Source organism: Chrysochloris asiatica, unplaced genomic scaffold (genome assembly GCF_000296735.1).
Source record: "Chrysochloris asiatica unplaced genomic scaffold, ChrAsi1.0 scaffold00136, whole genome shotgun sequence".
NCBI lineage: Eukaryota > Metazoa > Chordata > Mammalia > Afrosoricida > Chrysochloridae > Chrysochloris > Chrysochloris asiatica.
Window position 1 is genome coordinate 2991880 of NW_006408654.1, and position 16743 is coordinate 3008622.

General features: G+C 38.8%; 1 protein-coding gene across 1 annotated transcript in view; it reads left to right on the plus strand.

The window, feature by feature from the left end:
* Positions 1-1021: 1021 nt before the first annotated feature.
* The window catches only part of PLS1 (plastin 1), a 76013-nt gene continuing 60291 nt past the window's right edge, over positions 1022-16743 (plus strand). Inside the window, exons 1-3 of the mRNA XM_006869857.1 lie at positions 1022-1121; positions 9764-9927; positions 11672-11801. Of these exons, the coding sequence (XP_006869919.1) occupies positions 1052-1121; positions 9764-9927; positions 11672-11801 (364 nt within the window). The 5' untranslated portion in view covers positions 1022-1051. The remainder of the gene's footprint in view (positions 1122-9763; positions 9928-11671; positions 11802-16743) is intronic.

Below are 16743 nucleotides of genomic sequence, written 5' to 3' on the forward strand. Positions count from 1 at the left end.
TTATTAAAGGGATATCCATTGCAACATTGCTTATACTAATGAAAAATTGGAAGTAATGCAAATACCCTGAAACAAGGGATTCATCAATTAAGTTATGTTAATGATATGTGGCCATTAAATATTACATTGTTGAAGAGCATGAAAATATATTCATGAAAATAAAATAGCTTAGAACATAGCATCCTCATATTTTTACCCCCTCAAAAAATTACACATGTGCTTAGCAAGTAGACCATAAATACATAGACTCCAAAATGATTGCTGTTGTTGTTAAGTGCCATTGAATCCGTTCCAATTAATAGGGACTCTGCAGAGGGTTTCCAAGGAGCCGAGGGTGGGATTGAACCACTGACCTTGTGGTTCTAACTGAGCACGTGGTCCAGTGCTTACTGTCCGGTGCTACACTAAGACTCCATGATTATAGATAGTTGTAATTTCATGTTTTGTGCTTTTGATGTACCGGTTACTTTCTGTAATGAATGCTAGTTTGCTTTTCTTATTACCTAGTTTTCAATTAAAATTTTTTTTTTAGTTTGTCTTGCCTGCTCTGAGTATGAAGTGCTCAACTGACAGCAGGGGAAGGAGGTGGTATTGGTAATTTGCATATTATAAAACTGAACAATAAAATCAGAAGCTCCATTCTAGGGTGAGCAAATGCTAACTTTATTCTGTTTGTGGACATTAAATTTTACTTTCTGATCTCATCCATTATATTTTTAAATGTTACTTTCCTGAAACTTGAAATCCTTTTTTTTTTTTAATTGAAATTATATAGACTCTTGAGAAATGCCTGTACCATGTTAAAACACGAGGTGTGAAAAACAGCTGTTCCTTCCCCTTCCTAGGTCTCAGTTATTGTTTGGGTGGGATTGTTACTGGGCGACCCACTATTTGTCCCTTGTCACTCAGACCTCTTGGGTGACTTCTAGAAAATGCACTTTCTCTGTAGCTTATGTTATATAGAAAAATGCTTCCAAAGAGTTAACCTTTTTATAACATTATTTTTTGTAGATATATATAAAGATCTGAAGAACGTTTTTCTTGTACAAAGATGGAAAACAGTACAACTACCATTTCTCGAGAGGAGCTGGAAGAGCTACAAGAAGCCTTTAATAAAATAGGTATGCTTTAGGAAAGTGAAATATGATACTACTGTTCTTGATGGTAGACTTCCAGGAATGGAACAATGCCTTTGTAGCTACTACCATTGCCCAGCTACCCCAAAGCTTTCTTTATTTTCTGTCTTAACTTTCACTGGATTCTTCTTTCTTTCTGAGAGATAAGCTAAGACTGGCTTGAATTTCTAGGTAAATTGGACTTTGAATTCTTTGATCATTTCTTTGCAGAGAGTAATCCAAGTTAATGAATGACAGTGTAACTGAATATGCTTCACATGGTAACTTCATTACAGGAAAAAAAATAAAATACAGAAACACTTCCTTGTATATAAACTGAACTCTGGCCTTCACATCTCTGTTGCTAGTAATAACATTTTCTGACTCCATGCTGTATGCTTTAAAAATCCAGGTATTGTTTATAAATGCTGTTATGTCTGAAATTTGGTCCCCTTCATACATAATTTTTTAAAGGTTGTTGTTGTTAAGTACTGTGGAGTGGGTTCCAACTCATAGCGATCCTGCACAGGGTTTCCGAGGCTGTAAATCTCTATGGGAGCAGAAAGCCTTATTTTTCTCCCGCGGAACAGCTGGTAGTTTCGAACTGCCGACCTTGAGGTTAGCAGCCCGATTCATAACCACTATGCTACCAGAGCTCCTTTTTGTAAAGGTTAGTATTTTTTAAAAAGACTTAGGTCTTCTTTTTCTTTTTTTACTTTTTAAAGCCATTCATTGTTTTCCCTTTGTGACATAATCATTTTGACAACTTTGTATGTTTCTTCCAAAAAATTTTCCCATTCCCTGTTGGATCTTTATTCTTCTGTATTTTGCTCTTATGTAACCTGTGGCACACAGAGGGAATGTAAATACCGTCTTTGCATTAGTCTGGAAATGCATGGAAGTGAAAGGTGAACCCAGTGAAAGGTGAGCGGGTGAGTTGACGTTGGGCAGTGACACCGTTATTCTTGTCCCTTCCTTAGTAGGCTTCTGTCTTCAGCTGGGTTCTCTCAAGGGGCAAAATCAGTGAAGTGAAGCGTGTGTGTGTGCATACACAGGTAGATAGTTTTATATAACTGAATACAGGTTTACAGATTTATAGATATAAGTATATGTATATGGAGTCCTGGCGTGGCGCTGTAGGATAAGCATTGGACTACAAAATCGGAATGAACTGCAAGGTTGGTGGTTCAAATCTACCAGCTGCTCCTTGGAAACCCTAAATAGGGTCACTATGAGTCAAACATCAACACAATGGCACTAAACAACAATAACTATACATACCTCTCTATATGTTTGTATGTATATATATATTTAAAGAGAGAGAGAGAATAATTTCTTGCAATAAAATAGCTCATGCAGTTGTGGAAGCTGACAAGTGCTGGCTTGTGGTTGTAGGGGCAGGCCAGATGGCATCTGCTGGTTCACGTCTCAAGAACCTGAGATCAGAGGATGATGAGTGGAATGCAGTTCGAGAGAATGAGCTTTGCTATGTATATTTGATGCAGGCCACACCCTCCTCAAGGAACCCCCTCTTTTAACTGATTGACTGTTCACATCAGAATACAAATTGGAGGATGATTACACAGTATCTGCCAAACCACTGAGAGTCATGGCCTCGCCTAACTGATGCATAACCTTAACCATCTCACTCCTTCTTTCGTTCAGTACATCATTCCATGAAAAACAGAGCTAGATGGTGGAACAGCCAGGATGTAATGAGTCCAGTGTATCTTGTGGTTAGATTTATCACAAACCTGGTGAATAACAACTAAACCTAATTGCAGGGTGACGAATTACTTGATAATGACCCTTCTAGTTATAGTTTTTGTAACTCTTGCCCAGTGACTGGGTCATTGTTAGTTTTTAAGTGGTGTTGAGTCAGTTCTGATTCATAGTGACCCTGTATAGAATTTCCAAGGAGTGGCTGGTGGGTGTGAACAACCAACCTTGCAGTTAGCTGTGCTTATTCTATAGCACCACACCAGGACTCCAAAATCCTGGGTTAGACTGGGTTGTAGTTGTTGTTAGTTGCTGTTGAGTCAGTTCCAACTTCTAGCGAACTTATGCACAATAGAGCAAAACACTACCTGGTCCTTTGCCAAGCTTGAGACCATTACTGCTGCCACTTTATAAATCCAGCTCATTGGGGGTCTACCTCTTTTTTGATGATCCTCCACTTTGCCAAGCATGCTGTCCTTCTCCAGGGACTGGTCCCTCCTGATACTGTGTCTTAAGTATGAAAGACAAAATTTGGCCATCTTGGCTTCTAAGGAACATGCTAGTTGTACTTATTCCATCACAGATTTGTTTGTTCTTCAGGCAGTCCATGGTCCTTTTAATATTTTTCTCCAACACCAGAACTCAAATACAACAATTCTTCTACAGTCTTCCTTCTTCATTGTCCATCTTTCACATGTACATCAGGCAATTGAAAATACCATAGCTTAGATCAGGTATACTTTAGTCCTCAAATTGACATATTTGCTCTTGAACACTTTAGAGAGTACTTCTGCAGTAGATTTGCCTAATGCATATATTTGATTTCTTTACTGATGCTTCCATGAGTATTGATAGTAGATCCAAGAAAAATGAAGTCTTTGACAACTTCAATCTTTTTTTCATATATCACAATGTTATTTATGGTCTAGTGGAAAGCCTCATCTTTCTCCTGTGGAACAGCTGGTAGTTTCAAACTCCTGACCTTGAGGTTAGCAGCCCAACTCGTAACCACTATGCTCTCAGAGTTGTTAAGTGCTGTTGAGTCGACTCCAACACATAGCGATCCTGTATAGGGTTTCTGAGGAGCAGCTGTTGAGTTTGAACTGCCAACCTTGCAGTTCAAATGGCTTTGCAGTCTGGCACATAATACACAGTACCACACCAGGACTATGCAAATGTAAGGTGCTTGTGGTCCAGTAAGAAGATTGGATAACTTGATAAAAATAAGGTTCATGGCCCTCTTATGGGTGGGACAGTGCACATAAATTATATGGAACCCCATCTGAGGGATTGATAAATTGCCTTCCTGCTAGGCTTAAAATGAGCCAGTCTAGATGCCATTAAGAAAGAAGAGCCAGGAGAGGAGACTGTCCTTTGGACCTGAGATCCTTGTGCTGAATCTCCATGATCCAGGAACAGAGGTCTGACACCAAAAGTGGCTAGAGACAGTCAGAGGTAGCCGCAGAGGAGGCAGAGCCAGGAGCTTCCCAGCCCTTGGAGTGAGAAAACTGAGTGCCCTCAGGCAAGAAGCATGCTAGTTGGTACTTGTCTCTAGTTGGGAGCTAGAGAAGAACACCTTCAAGTTGAGGCTTATTGGTGGAGTGGGATGCCTCTGGGTATTTATCCACAGAGCTAAAAGAGCTCTGTTAACACTTACCTGGGAGGGACAGAGGCTACAGAACTGCTGGACCTCAGCGCCACAGGGCCTGGATGGGGCCTGGGTGTGCCTGTGGATACTGCTGAGAAGAGGCTGTTCTGAGCTAAGCATTGTATCCTGATCCTGAATTCTGTAACAGGTTAATTATAAGTTATCAGGTTTATTAGGCTATTAGGTCAGTTCTGTGTGGCCACTGCAACAAATTACCAAACTCAGTGGAGAAGTAGACAGTGCTATGAGAGGGACAGTTGGTGTTAGAAATGATAAAAAGATGGGAGGGTGGATGCATATATGACCTCTAGCTCATAGGAATCAGCCTGATGATTCTCTCTCCCCCTTGTTAAGTGAGAGGTCAGATGCCACCCCATGCCATCCTTTATACCAATGTAGATAAATAACCATGCAGAATGAGTTTTAGATCAGTCCAAAGAAAAAAGATTTAAGTTTTAAAAAGTGAATCTACTTGGGAACTCCTGGGCCCAGAGTCAGTGACATAGCCACATAGGACTAGAGTAGAGAGTGAAGCGTCCAGCTGATAAGAAGAGAGGGCATATGCATAAGACCACCCACACCTACAGATAATACCCACTTGACCTGCCTTCAATGACTGGATGATCAGAGCTCAACTAGAAGAAGAAAGAAGAGCAAAAAAAGAGTAATCTGATACAATTTGATGAACTTGATCTACACCTATGGATGCAGTAGCTCAAAAGAGGGAACAAATCCTTACAGTGAGGATAATTCCCACCCCCTCCATACACAGAGTAGACAGGGATGGGCAACTTGGACATTGGCTACCCAAAATGGGGGGCTACAAAGGCAAGAAGTGACTGGCTTACAAGCTTTCAAGTGGGAACCTAGATCCAGAGGGTGTGGAGGAAGAATCTCCACTGAGTACTATCTGATCAGTCTGAGCAAGGCTGATGAAAGGAGATGCGGAAAAGTCTCTTGTGATACAATAGTGAATAATTGTTATCAGGACTAATTGTGAAGGTTGAAAATGTAAAGGTAGATGTTTAGTAGCAAAAGGAGGGGAGTGATTGACTTTGCAGTCTAGGAGCGGAGGTCCCTGGGACCATCAAGGGAGAAGAGCAGAGAGCAGGACCCTACCCAGAGAAGCAGTTGACGCCAGAGATAGAGGCAGAGATGATGATGTGGAGAGATGGAGCGGCTGGGGACTTTAGACCCAGAGAGGGAGAGGGGCTGTGACCGGGGTTGGGGGGGGGGGTGGGGGGAGGCTTGCGACTTGCAGGATATAGCCTTCAGTTGGTTGATGATGCAGAGATTGTAACCATGGCAATGAAAGGATATACAACAGAATGAATTTAAAGCTAATGTTCTCCCATGTAAACTATCACATAATTCACAATAAAACATTTTTTTTAAAAAGTACATCTAGTACTTCCCCACAAATAAAAAGGGTAAAGTTCTCAGAAAACTCATGACCTGTGCAAATCATTGCTGTGAAATAATTGTGGATCCTTGTACCTCCCTTGCACAGCCTTTCTCAACCCAAACTTTCAAAATACCATCTACATGGTAGCTGAATCAGGTGATTTGTGAATGCCTTAATCTTGGCCTTTTCTTTCTGTTGAGGACTGGATAAGTGTTTGTCATCAGAACATGAATTAAATGAATATGGTATCGTTTTTAGGAAAAAAAAATCATAATCAATGTTTTAGAGGATTGCATATAGTGCCATACAGAACAGTGCTAAGAGTGTTTTCAAGACAAAAATTGGGTCATCTGCACATTTCAAGCATTGGAATAGAGGAAATATGCGAGTATATTATTGCCTTTGTGTGTATTTCCTTTGTTTTTTAGATATAATTTGGTAGCCTAAATAAAAGTGCTTCCTAGTTCTTAGTAAAATGAATAAATTAGTAATCTATTTTCTTTGCTTAGCACACTAATCTTTATGACTCATGGACATATAATCTTGTAATATTTATTTAATGATATGTTGAATAAATAATACATTGGTGGAACAATTCTGGCAGCAAGATAATTTTCTATGTGAGAGAAGTGCTAACACTTGTAACTTTTACAAGGTAAATTGCTACTCAAGAACTCAATAAGCCCTCTGCTAATTTGAACAAAACAACTTTTCTCAGAAGCAGAGGGACATACCCATATAACCTTAATAGATGAGATACTTTGGGGTCACTGGGAAGGATTGTAGGGTTAAAATATTTCTTTTCTTTTTTTTTTAAACTATAATATTGCAATGGTTATTTATCCTAAACCTTGATTTTCTGTCTTTAAAATTCAAAAGATGTTAGCAGCTACCTGAAAGTTGTAAGGATTTCATACAGTAAGTCAAGTTCTTAGCCCAATACATGACACACAATATATGCTCATTAAATGTGTCTATTATCTTTTTTCATGTAACACAGAGATTGTAAGGGGTGGAACTGGTATTTAAGTACCTAGATCTATTTTGAGACTTCTAGCTCTTAACCATTCATAGCATTTTAGTATGATGGTTGGCAGGTAGATAACTTTTCCCTCCAACTTATTGTTAAACATTCCCCACCGCAGTGCTGGCATAGAAGAAGTAAGCCAGCCTAGTTTATTTCAGAACTAACAGAAAAGATTTAGGGTTGGTGCTGTACCAATAAAGAGATTTTTGCTCTGAATTCAAAGAAAGTAACGCTGTTATTACAGTATCAAACAACTCAACTTCCTAGCTAATTTATGAGAGCATAGTAATATTTTGGTTATTGGTGGATTATGTGGTTGTTGTTGTTAAGTGCCATTGAGTAAGTTGTAACTCGTAGTGACCTTATATATGGTTTCTGAGAAATGACTGGTGAGTTTGAACCACCGACCTTGTGGTTCAAACTGACCTTGCAGTCCAGTGTTTATCCTTCAGAGCCACACCAGGACTCCTGGTGGATTATAGGTGATAAATTTTCCATACTTTAGAATGGAATTAATTAAAGAATATGAGCGCTCAAAAGAAAAGGGTCTATTTAATCAGTTTCCATGACCCTGAGACTGGAAGAACTAGATGGTCCCTGGCTACCACTACTAACTGCTCTGAAAGGGATCACATGAGAAGGCCCTGGAAAGAGTGGTAGAAACTGTAGAACAAAACTCAAAATTACAAAAAAAAAAAATGCCCAGGCTTACTAGTCAGATAGAGACTGGTGGAGCCCTGAGACTATGGCATTGGTCACACTTCAGGTCTGGATCTGAACTCACCCCGTGTCTCAATTTTCAGCCAAGTAACAGCATAGGTATATATTGTTGTTGTTAAGTGCCATTGTGTCAGTTCTGACTCATAGCGACCCTGTATAGAGTTTCTGAGGGGCAGCTGGTGAGCCTGATCCACCGACCTTGTGATTCAAACTGAGGGGACAATAACACTTGCAAGGTACATATGCCATTGAATCGTCAACCATTCATGAACAAAAGGGCAGCATTTACCCAAGGACAAAGTTCAGCAGGGTGGAGAATGAAGGAGCAATGGAAACAAGAAACTCAGGGAGAAAGTGGGATAAGAAAACAAAGAAAAATAAATATAAATACATAATTTACAAAAACAACGTTTCTGTTCTTCTTATTCAGCTATAGTGATGACAACTCTTTTACTAAGAGGAAAAAGAAATACGGGAAAGAAAGTGATTACTAACAGAGGAGCAAAGAGAGCCTATACAATGTGCATCCAGGCAACTAACAAAACAATCCACAGCTCTCTTGCCAACTCTAGGAAGACGTGTTTTGTGTCGCTTTTGTTCTGTGTCAAGAAATGATAGCCTCTAGGAAAAGCCTAAGGAAGGGCATCTAAACATTGATGTGAAGACACCTGGAAAGCTGTTTTCAAAAGTCCAAATATAGGTGTGAAATTATTTCTCAAATACCTAATCTCAAAATGATATCAGACATGATTCAACCTACATAATGATACCATAAATACATAATGAAGAAACAATGAATTACTGATGAATGAAACAGACCTGCCATTAAGTGGCAGAAATGCCTTATATGTATTTCATATGATGCATTTATTTTATATAGAACACGAAGCTGCTAGATACATTTTGTAAATTGCCACTAAGCAGTTAAAGTGTGGATAGATGCACTTTGGTGAGTAGCGAATGGGGTCTTATAGGTTGGTGAGTGGCCATGGTCTTTCCCCATCTGAAGAAAGAAGAATGAAGATAAGACATATGGGAGCAGTTAGTCCAAGGACTAATAGACCATGTAAACTCCAGCCTCAGTTATCCTGAGACCAAAAGAAGAACTAGATGGTTCCCAGCTACCACTGCTAACAGCTCTGAAAGGGATCACAGTAGGAGTTTCTGGATAGAGTGGGAGAAAAATGTGGAGAAAGACCTCAAAATCATAAAAAAGTCCAGGCTTACTTGTATGCTAGAAACTGTTAGAACCCATGAGACCATGGCCCTTAAAGACCCTTCAGCCCTGGCACTGAACTTATCCTGGTGGTTTTGCTTTTGGTCAAATGATAGACAGACCTACAAGGTGAACAATGTTGTTGTTAAGTGCTGTTGAGTCACTTCCGACTAATAGTGACCCTGTACAGGCTTTCCAAGGAGCGGCTGGTGAGTTTGAACTGCTGACCTTGCAGTCTAGCCTATTGTCCTGCAGCACCACACCAGGACTCAGGTGAATAATAATATCAGGGAAATACACATTCCTTTGAACAATCACCCATACGAGATCAAAAGAGCAACATTTATCCAGTAATAAGGCTCAGAAGGCTGAAAAGGGTAGGAAAAAAGGATGAATGAAAATGTTAGACATACACAGAGAGGAAATGTAGAGTGCTATGATATTGTTGGGATTGAAAGCAATGTCACAAAACAAAATGTTCATGAATCGTTGCTCTGTGAACTTTCTCCCAAACCACAATAAAAAGTCAAAAAATAAAGTCTTGATGGATAGTCCCTCTTGACTATTGTTGATATTTCTTTGAGACATCGGAAACTTCCCCATAATTAGTACTTGATGCTTAGTCATGTGCTAAGCCTGGGTTTTCCACCTGTCCGAGCACTGTTCATACTGTGCACTTACATAGATAACATGGCCACCATAAATTTAGGAGGGTAAACTCCACTTAAATATGAGTGTTTTGCTACAGTGCACAGCATGCCCCATAGAGTGCAGGTTTAGAGGAGGAAGTGCTGCCTCTGAAACAAACATGAAAGGTTCTGTCTGGCTATAAATACTCCAGATCACCATCAGAGTGTACCTGTTTAACAAAGAGAACAAATTACATTTGACAGCTCGTATTTTGTCTTTTCAGATATTGACAACAGTGGGTATGTCAGTGACTATGAACTTCAGGACCTGTTTAAAGAAGCAAGCCTTCCTCTACCTGGCTACAAAGTGCGCGAGATTGTGGAGAAAATTCTAGCAGTTGCTGACAGCAATAAAGATGGCAGAATCAACTTTGAAGAGTTTGTGTCAGTAAGTAATCTGATCCTCTTCTCGATACTGTTCAGTTTGCTTCAAGCAGAATTTCAGTAATGTTTACTTCTGTTTAATCAGGCTGCAGAAACCAGAAAAAGTACTGCTTTAAAATGATGATGGTAATAATAGAATAAAACACTAAGGATTTCCACAAACAGTTCGTAAAACAAAGGGGGAAAATGATCTTTCTCAAATTGTTGGAATGGAAGTCAGGTTTAATTAATGGTAATTCATGTCCTAATGTGATTACAATAGAATACAATTCATATAAAGCTTCTCTGTATACAGAGTGTTTTTGGACCCCACCAAAAAGGTAAAAAACAACCTACAAGTCTAAGTTATTGGGCTTGAAAAATGAAATAGTACTCATAGGTGCTATAATCGAAGAAGCTAAGGTATGGGACAAGTACGTTCTAGAAACTGGTTTGTACTTCCTTCAGTAAAGAATAGCTTCCATTTTAGCCGGTGCCACCAGGTAATGCTAGCTACTTAGTAGCTTCATTACATTGTTAAACTACCTCTAGGCTCAGGTAACTGAACAAGGTGAAAAATAATATGACCCAATTAATAAAAGAAAAAAAGATTATAGAACTACCATATATTTTAAGCTGCTCAGGCCAAGAGAGATGACTGTTGGCGATTAAACAAGAGCTGTTGTTTTCTTCCATCCGCACCATTATGACTGTGTTTTTCATGTGAAAATGTAACTATTAATATACTGTATTTATGAAATAGAAGTAATCTGGTTTTACATTTGCCATTCATTAAATAAATATTTGAGTGTCTCCTTCCCAGGACCTCTACTAGGTATTGTGAATCATGTAGTAAGCAAAAAGTGATGTAATCCCTGATTTCATGAATTTTACATTTGCTGAGGGAGGCAGAAACACATAAATGGATAAAAGATAATACTGTGATAATTGCTATGACCCCTCAAAAGTTGACAGGGAGACTGAGGGAAGTGTGAGCTAAATGTAAGAAAGAATTAAAGGCAGATCCAGTGGAGGAAATGAATAGTGTGCTAGACAGAGGAGATGGCATATGCAAAGGCCCAGTGACAGTAAGGGGAGACTGAGGTAAGTGTAGCTGGAGCTGAGATGGTAAGAATAAGAAATATGTGAGAGCAGTAGGTTGGGGTCAGTAATGCAGGACCTTTTCATTTTTATGTGAATAGCAGTGAGAAACCGGCCAAGTGGGAGGCCCAGAGTTTGAAGTAATATGCATTTAGAAATATGTAAGATTTGCATTTAGAAACAAATCACTTTGGCTGCTACCTGGAGAATGAGTTGAATTCAGTCTTGCCTGTTTCTAGAGAACTCAGTAAGAGAGCAATTGGGAGAGGAAGCTTCTGTAAGGCCCTGTGCTTTTCTGTAAAGCTCATGTACATGACTGAGTATATATACATTTAAGATATTCCAGTCAGGAAAATATTTTCATTTAAGGCATTTCTTTTATCATGTAGTCAGTTTAGATTTGACTTAAAGAAAGATCGTGGCAAGTCAAGAATAATTTCAGTGTGTTCAATTTAAGCCCAGTTAAAACAAAGTTTATTTTTGGCCAACATTTGTCAGTTTTGTGTTGTTGTATTGGTAAAGTGACACTAGCATTATCTGTGTATAAAAGCATTTAAATGCCTTAAGAACATCTAATTAGTATTTAATTTGGTGTCATTCCAAATGAATCACATTTTAATATTCTGACTATCTGACCCTGGCTCCATTTTACTTATATCCCTTCTCAGCTAATGCAGGAGTTAAAAAGCAAAGACATCAGCAAAACATTCCGAAAAATAATTAACAAGAAGGAAGGTATTACTGCAATTGGAGGAACTTCAGCGATTTCCAGTGAGGGCACACAGCATTCTTACTCAGGTAACTTCCTTCTTTAAATTTGCTCTTTGGGTCACGGACTCAACAATTACCATATTTCATCAAGTCCAAGATGTGATTCATGATAAGTCATACCATTATTTTATGACCATTGATGGGAAAAAATACTGCAAACCGAATTATAACATGTCATCAAATTTGAAATTACTTAAATTTCAGAGATAACAAAACAAAAATCTTAGAATCATTGAAATCAGTGAGTTTCTACTATGTGTCAGGCACAGTACTTATCAAAGAAATTGTTGTTTAGTGCCTTTGAGTCAGTTCCACCTCCAAGGGACCCTGTATAGGGTTGCCAAGGAGCAGCTGGTGAGTTTGAACTACTGACCTTACAGTTTAAACTGACCTTCAGTTTGAGTGCTTATCCTGTGGTGCCATACTGGAATCATAGAGATTAGAAACAACAAATGGCAGTTATTTATATTTTAACATTGGGTGTGTTAACAATGACCATGTAATAGATTTTCCATCCTGACTGGCGAAGGGACCTGACTTTTAGACCTGGTCTGGGAATGGTGGAAGGACTTAGTATGAAGACTTTTCCTTTTCCTTTTCTGGGAACTGAAAGATCTGATTCATCTTTCATCAAGCCACAAAGTGACTAGAGAACACAGTACTTGATTTGTGTCATTTGATAGAACCACTGGATTGTTGCCCAGTGGGAAATTCAGAGTCACATGAACTCTGAGGAGGAGGCATCTTGTCTCAGTTAAGTCTAGTTCTCAGGGTCTAAGTAGCTGAGAAACATTGGCAAATTCCTTTTGTTCTCATAAACAGCAGTGTTTGTTTTAATTTTTTGACAAAAACTCCCTGTAACTTTCTCCTTTCTTTCTTCTGAATCTGTTTGATATTCTCTTTCTTCCATGCTCTGACTCCTTCTTTCTACTTAGATTTTCCTTTAATGGTACACTCAAATTGTTACCACCCACTGTATCTTTTTAATAACCTTTCCTCCTAAGGTAGAAGGTAAGTGTGGTGATCTATAATTGCTGTCTTTTGTTGTTTTTTTTTTTTTAAGGTATTCACTCCCCATCTCCAGTTTTGCCTGTTTATTTTATTGCAATGGTTTTCTTTCTAAAAAGATAAATAAAACAAACAACCTTTATTGAAGTATGCAGTCAACAGGACTCCTGGTGTGGCACTGTGGGATCAACACTGGACTGTGAACCAACCACAAGGTTGACAGTTCAAACCCACCAGCTGCTCCTTGGAAACCCTATACAGGGTCGCTATGAGTTGGAACTGACTTGACAGCACTTAACAACAACAGCAACAACAATGTAGTCAGCAAAGGGCTATCCTCTTAAATGCACTAGTCAATGAATGGGTGGCACAAACAGTTAAATGGTCTTTGACTAGCTGTAAAGAGCACCTTGGAAGACAGGCCTGGCATTTGGCTTCTGAAAACCTTAAGGAGTACAATTGTACCCTGACACACATGGGATCTCAGTGAGCTGAAATCAGCTCCCACAGCAACTAATGGCAGCATCCATCTATCCATCCATCCATCCAGTTATATCCATGTAGCTGCCAACCAGTTCAAGACATGGACCATTTTCATTACTTTGAATAACTCCCTCATGCTTCTTTGCAGTCCTCCCCAGAGATAATCACTTTTCCAACATCTGTCATCATAGAAACATAGGCGCTTTGGTGGAACAATTGGCTAAGTGTTCAGCTGCTAACTGGAAGGTCATTCGTTTGAACCCACCAGCTAATCTGTGGGACTAAGATGTGGCTGTTTGCTTCCATAAAAATTTCAGCCATCGAAACCCTTGGGGGCTTCCTATTCTGTCCTATAGGGTCAATATAAGTCAGAATTGACCTGAAGGCAACTGGGTTGGTGTTTTGGTTAATCACTATAGACTTTTTAAAAACTTGTTTATTAAGGTATAAGATGTACATAGTGAAGCACATAAAATTACACTAACCTTAAGGATATGTTTGATAACTTTTTGCATGTAAATGCATTCATGTAGATGTTACTTAGTACAAGACTTGTTGTTGTTGTAGTTAAGTGCCATCAAGTCTATTCCAACCCATAGTGACCCTGTATAGAGTACCCTGTGTAGGGTTTCTGAGGAGCAGCTGGTGAGCTTGAACTGCCGGCCTTGCAGTTCAAATGGCTTTGCAATCTGAAGCGTTAACCCACAGCGCCACATAGGTGCTGTCAAGTCAGTGCCAACTTACAGCAACCCTTTGTACAACTGAATGAAACACTTCCCAACTGTACCACTCTCATAATCGTTGCTGTGTTTGAGCTCATTGTTGAAGACACTGTTTCAGTCCATCTCACTGAGGTTCTTCCTTTTTTCCCTGACCCTCTACGAAGCATAATGTCCTTTTCCAGGGCCTGGTCCCTCCTGACAATATGTCCTAAGTATGTGAGACACAGTCTAATCATCTTTGCTTTTAAGGATCATTCTGGGTACACTTTTTCCAAGACAGATTTGTTTGTTTTTCTGCAAGTCCATGGTATATTCATATGCGTCACCAACATCAACAAGATCACTTGTCTGTCAGTTTTTTTGTACTGTGGTGACTTGCATGTTGTAATGGTGGAAGTTATGTCAGTGATATTTCAGATACTAGTAGGGTCACCCATAGTGGACAGGTTTCAGCCAAGTTTCCAGACTAAGACAGATGACTTATGAAAAAAAAATTGGCCAGTGAAAACCACATGAATAGCACTGGGAAATTGTGTAGAACAAGATCTAGAACATCAAATAACTTTAAGTGAAAATAGTTATTGTTGGTAGGTGCTGCCAAGTCTGTTCTGAGTCATAGAGACCTGATGCACGACAGTACAAAACACTGTCAACCCCACATTTGTTTTGCTTGAGCGCATTGCTTCTGCCCCTCCACCTTACCAAGCATGATGTCCTTCTCCAGGTACCATGTCATCTTGATAACATGTCGGAAATATGAGAGACATAGTCTGGCCATCTTGGCTTCTAAGGAACATTCATTCTTCTTCTAACACTGTTCTTCTGACAGTCCAGGGTACTTTTAATATTCTCCTCCAACACCATAACTCAAATGCATCAATTCATCTATGGTCTTCCTTATTCATTGTCTAACTTTTACATGCATATGAAACTATTAACAATACAATGGCTTGAGTCAGGCACATCTACATCCTCAAACTTACATCTTTACTTTTGAACATTTTAAAGAGTTCTTGTGTAGCAGATTTGTCTAATGCAGTATGTCATTTGATTTCTTTCTTTTTTTTTTTTAATGTTTTATTGTGAATTATATGATAGTTTACATGAGAGAACTTTAGTTGTACATTCATTCCGTTGTATATCATCTCATTGCCACGGTTCTAATACATTACCTCCATGCATCATCTACCAACCAAAGGGTATATCCTACATACCTGCCCCAATTTTTCGGCCAACAGTCCCTTTTCCTCTCTGGATCCAAAGCCCCCAGCCGCTTTACCACTCCACGTTGTCTTCTCATGTCATTTGATTTCTTGACTACTGCTTCTGTGAGTGTTGGTAGTGAATTCAAGCAAAATGAAGTCTTTGACAACTTTAATCTTTTCTCCATTTATCATGATGTTATTTATTGGTCCAGTGGTTAGGAGGATTTTTCGTTTTCTTTACGGTGAGATGCAACCCATACTGAAGGCTGTGATCTTTGATCTTCATCAGTAAGTATTTTAAGTCCTCCTAACTTTCAGCAAGCAAGGTTTTGTCATCTGCCTATTGCAAGTTGTTAATGACTCTTCTTCCAATCCTGATGCCACAGTCTTCTTCATATAAGAGTTTCTTGGATTATTTGTTCAGTATACAGAATAAGTATGATGAAAGAATACAACCCTGACACACACTTTTACTGATTTTAAACCATTCATTATCCCCTTATGCTGTTCAAATGACCATGGAATGGTCTATGTAGAAGTTTCCATGAGCAAAATTAAGTGTTTTAGAATACTCATTCTTCACAGTGTCATCCATATGTCATCCATATGTCAGAAGACTTTATATAGTCAATAAAACACAGATAAACATCTTTCTGATATTCTCTGCTTTCAGCCAAGATCCATCTGACATCAGCAGTGTTTTCCCTTGCTCCACATCCTCTTCCGAATCTTGCTTGTGTTTCTGGCAGTTCCCTGCCAATGTATGCTTTGGCAGATGCTATTGAATTATATTCAGCAAAATTTTATTTGTCTGTGATATTAATGATATTTTTAGATGATTTCCACATTCTGTTGGGTCACTTCTCTTTTGAATGGGCACAGATATGGATCTCTTTTAATCAGTTGGCCAGGTAGTTGCTTTCCAAATTTCTTGGCATAAATAAATGGTTACTTCCAGTACTGTATCAGTTTTTTGAAATATTTTAATTTGTATTCCATCAATTCCTGGACCCTTGTTCTTTACCAGTGTCTCCAATGTAGCTTGGACTTCTTCCTTTAGTACCATTGACTCTTGATCATTTACTACCTCTTGGAATGGTTGAATATCTATCATTTTTGAGGGAGGGAAGTTTACAGTGTCTGTTTATTACTTCCATCTTCTTTTGATGCTTTGTGAGTTAGTTAGTATTTTGTCTAGAGAATTCTTCAATTACAAGTCGAGGCTTGAATTTTTTTTTCAATTCTTTCAGCTTGAGAAATGCTGAGTGTGCTTGTCTATATTGACTTTCTAACTCCAACTATTTGCATATTTCACTATACTACTTGACTTTGTTTTCTCAAGCAACGCTTTGAAATTTTCTGTTCAACTCTTTTACCTCCTCATGTCTTCCATTTGTTTCAGCATCTCTATACTGAAAAGCAATTTTCAGTCTCCTCTGACATTCATTTTTTTAATTTTTTTTTTAAGGTTTTTATTGTGCATTGAGTGGAAGTTTACAGGGCATATCATCAGTTTTACATGCAACAAATCATATACCTTATTTCATTACA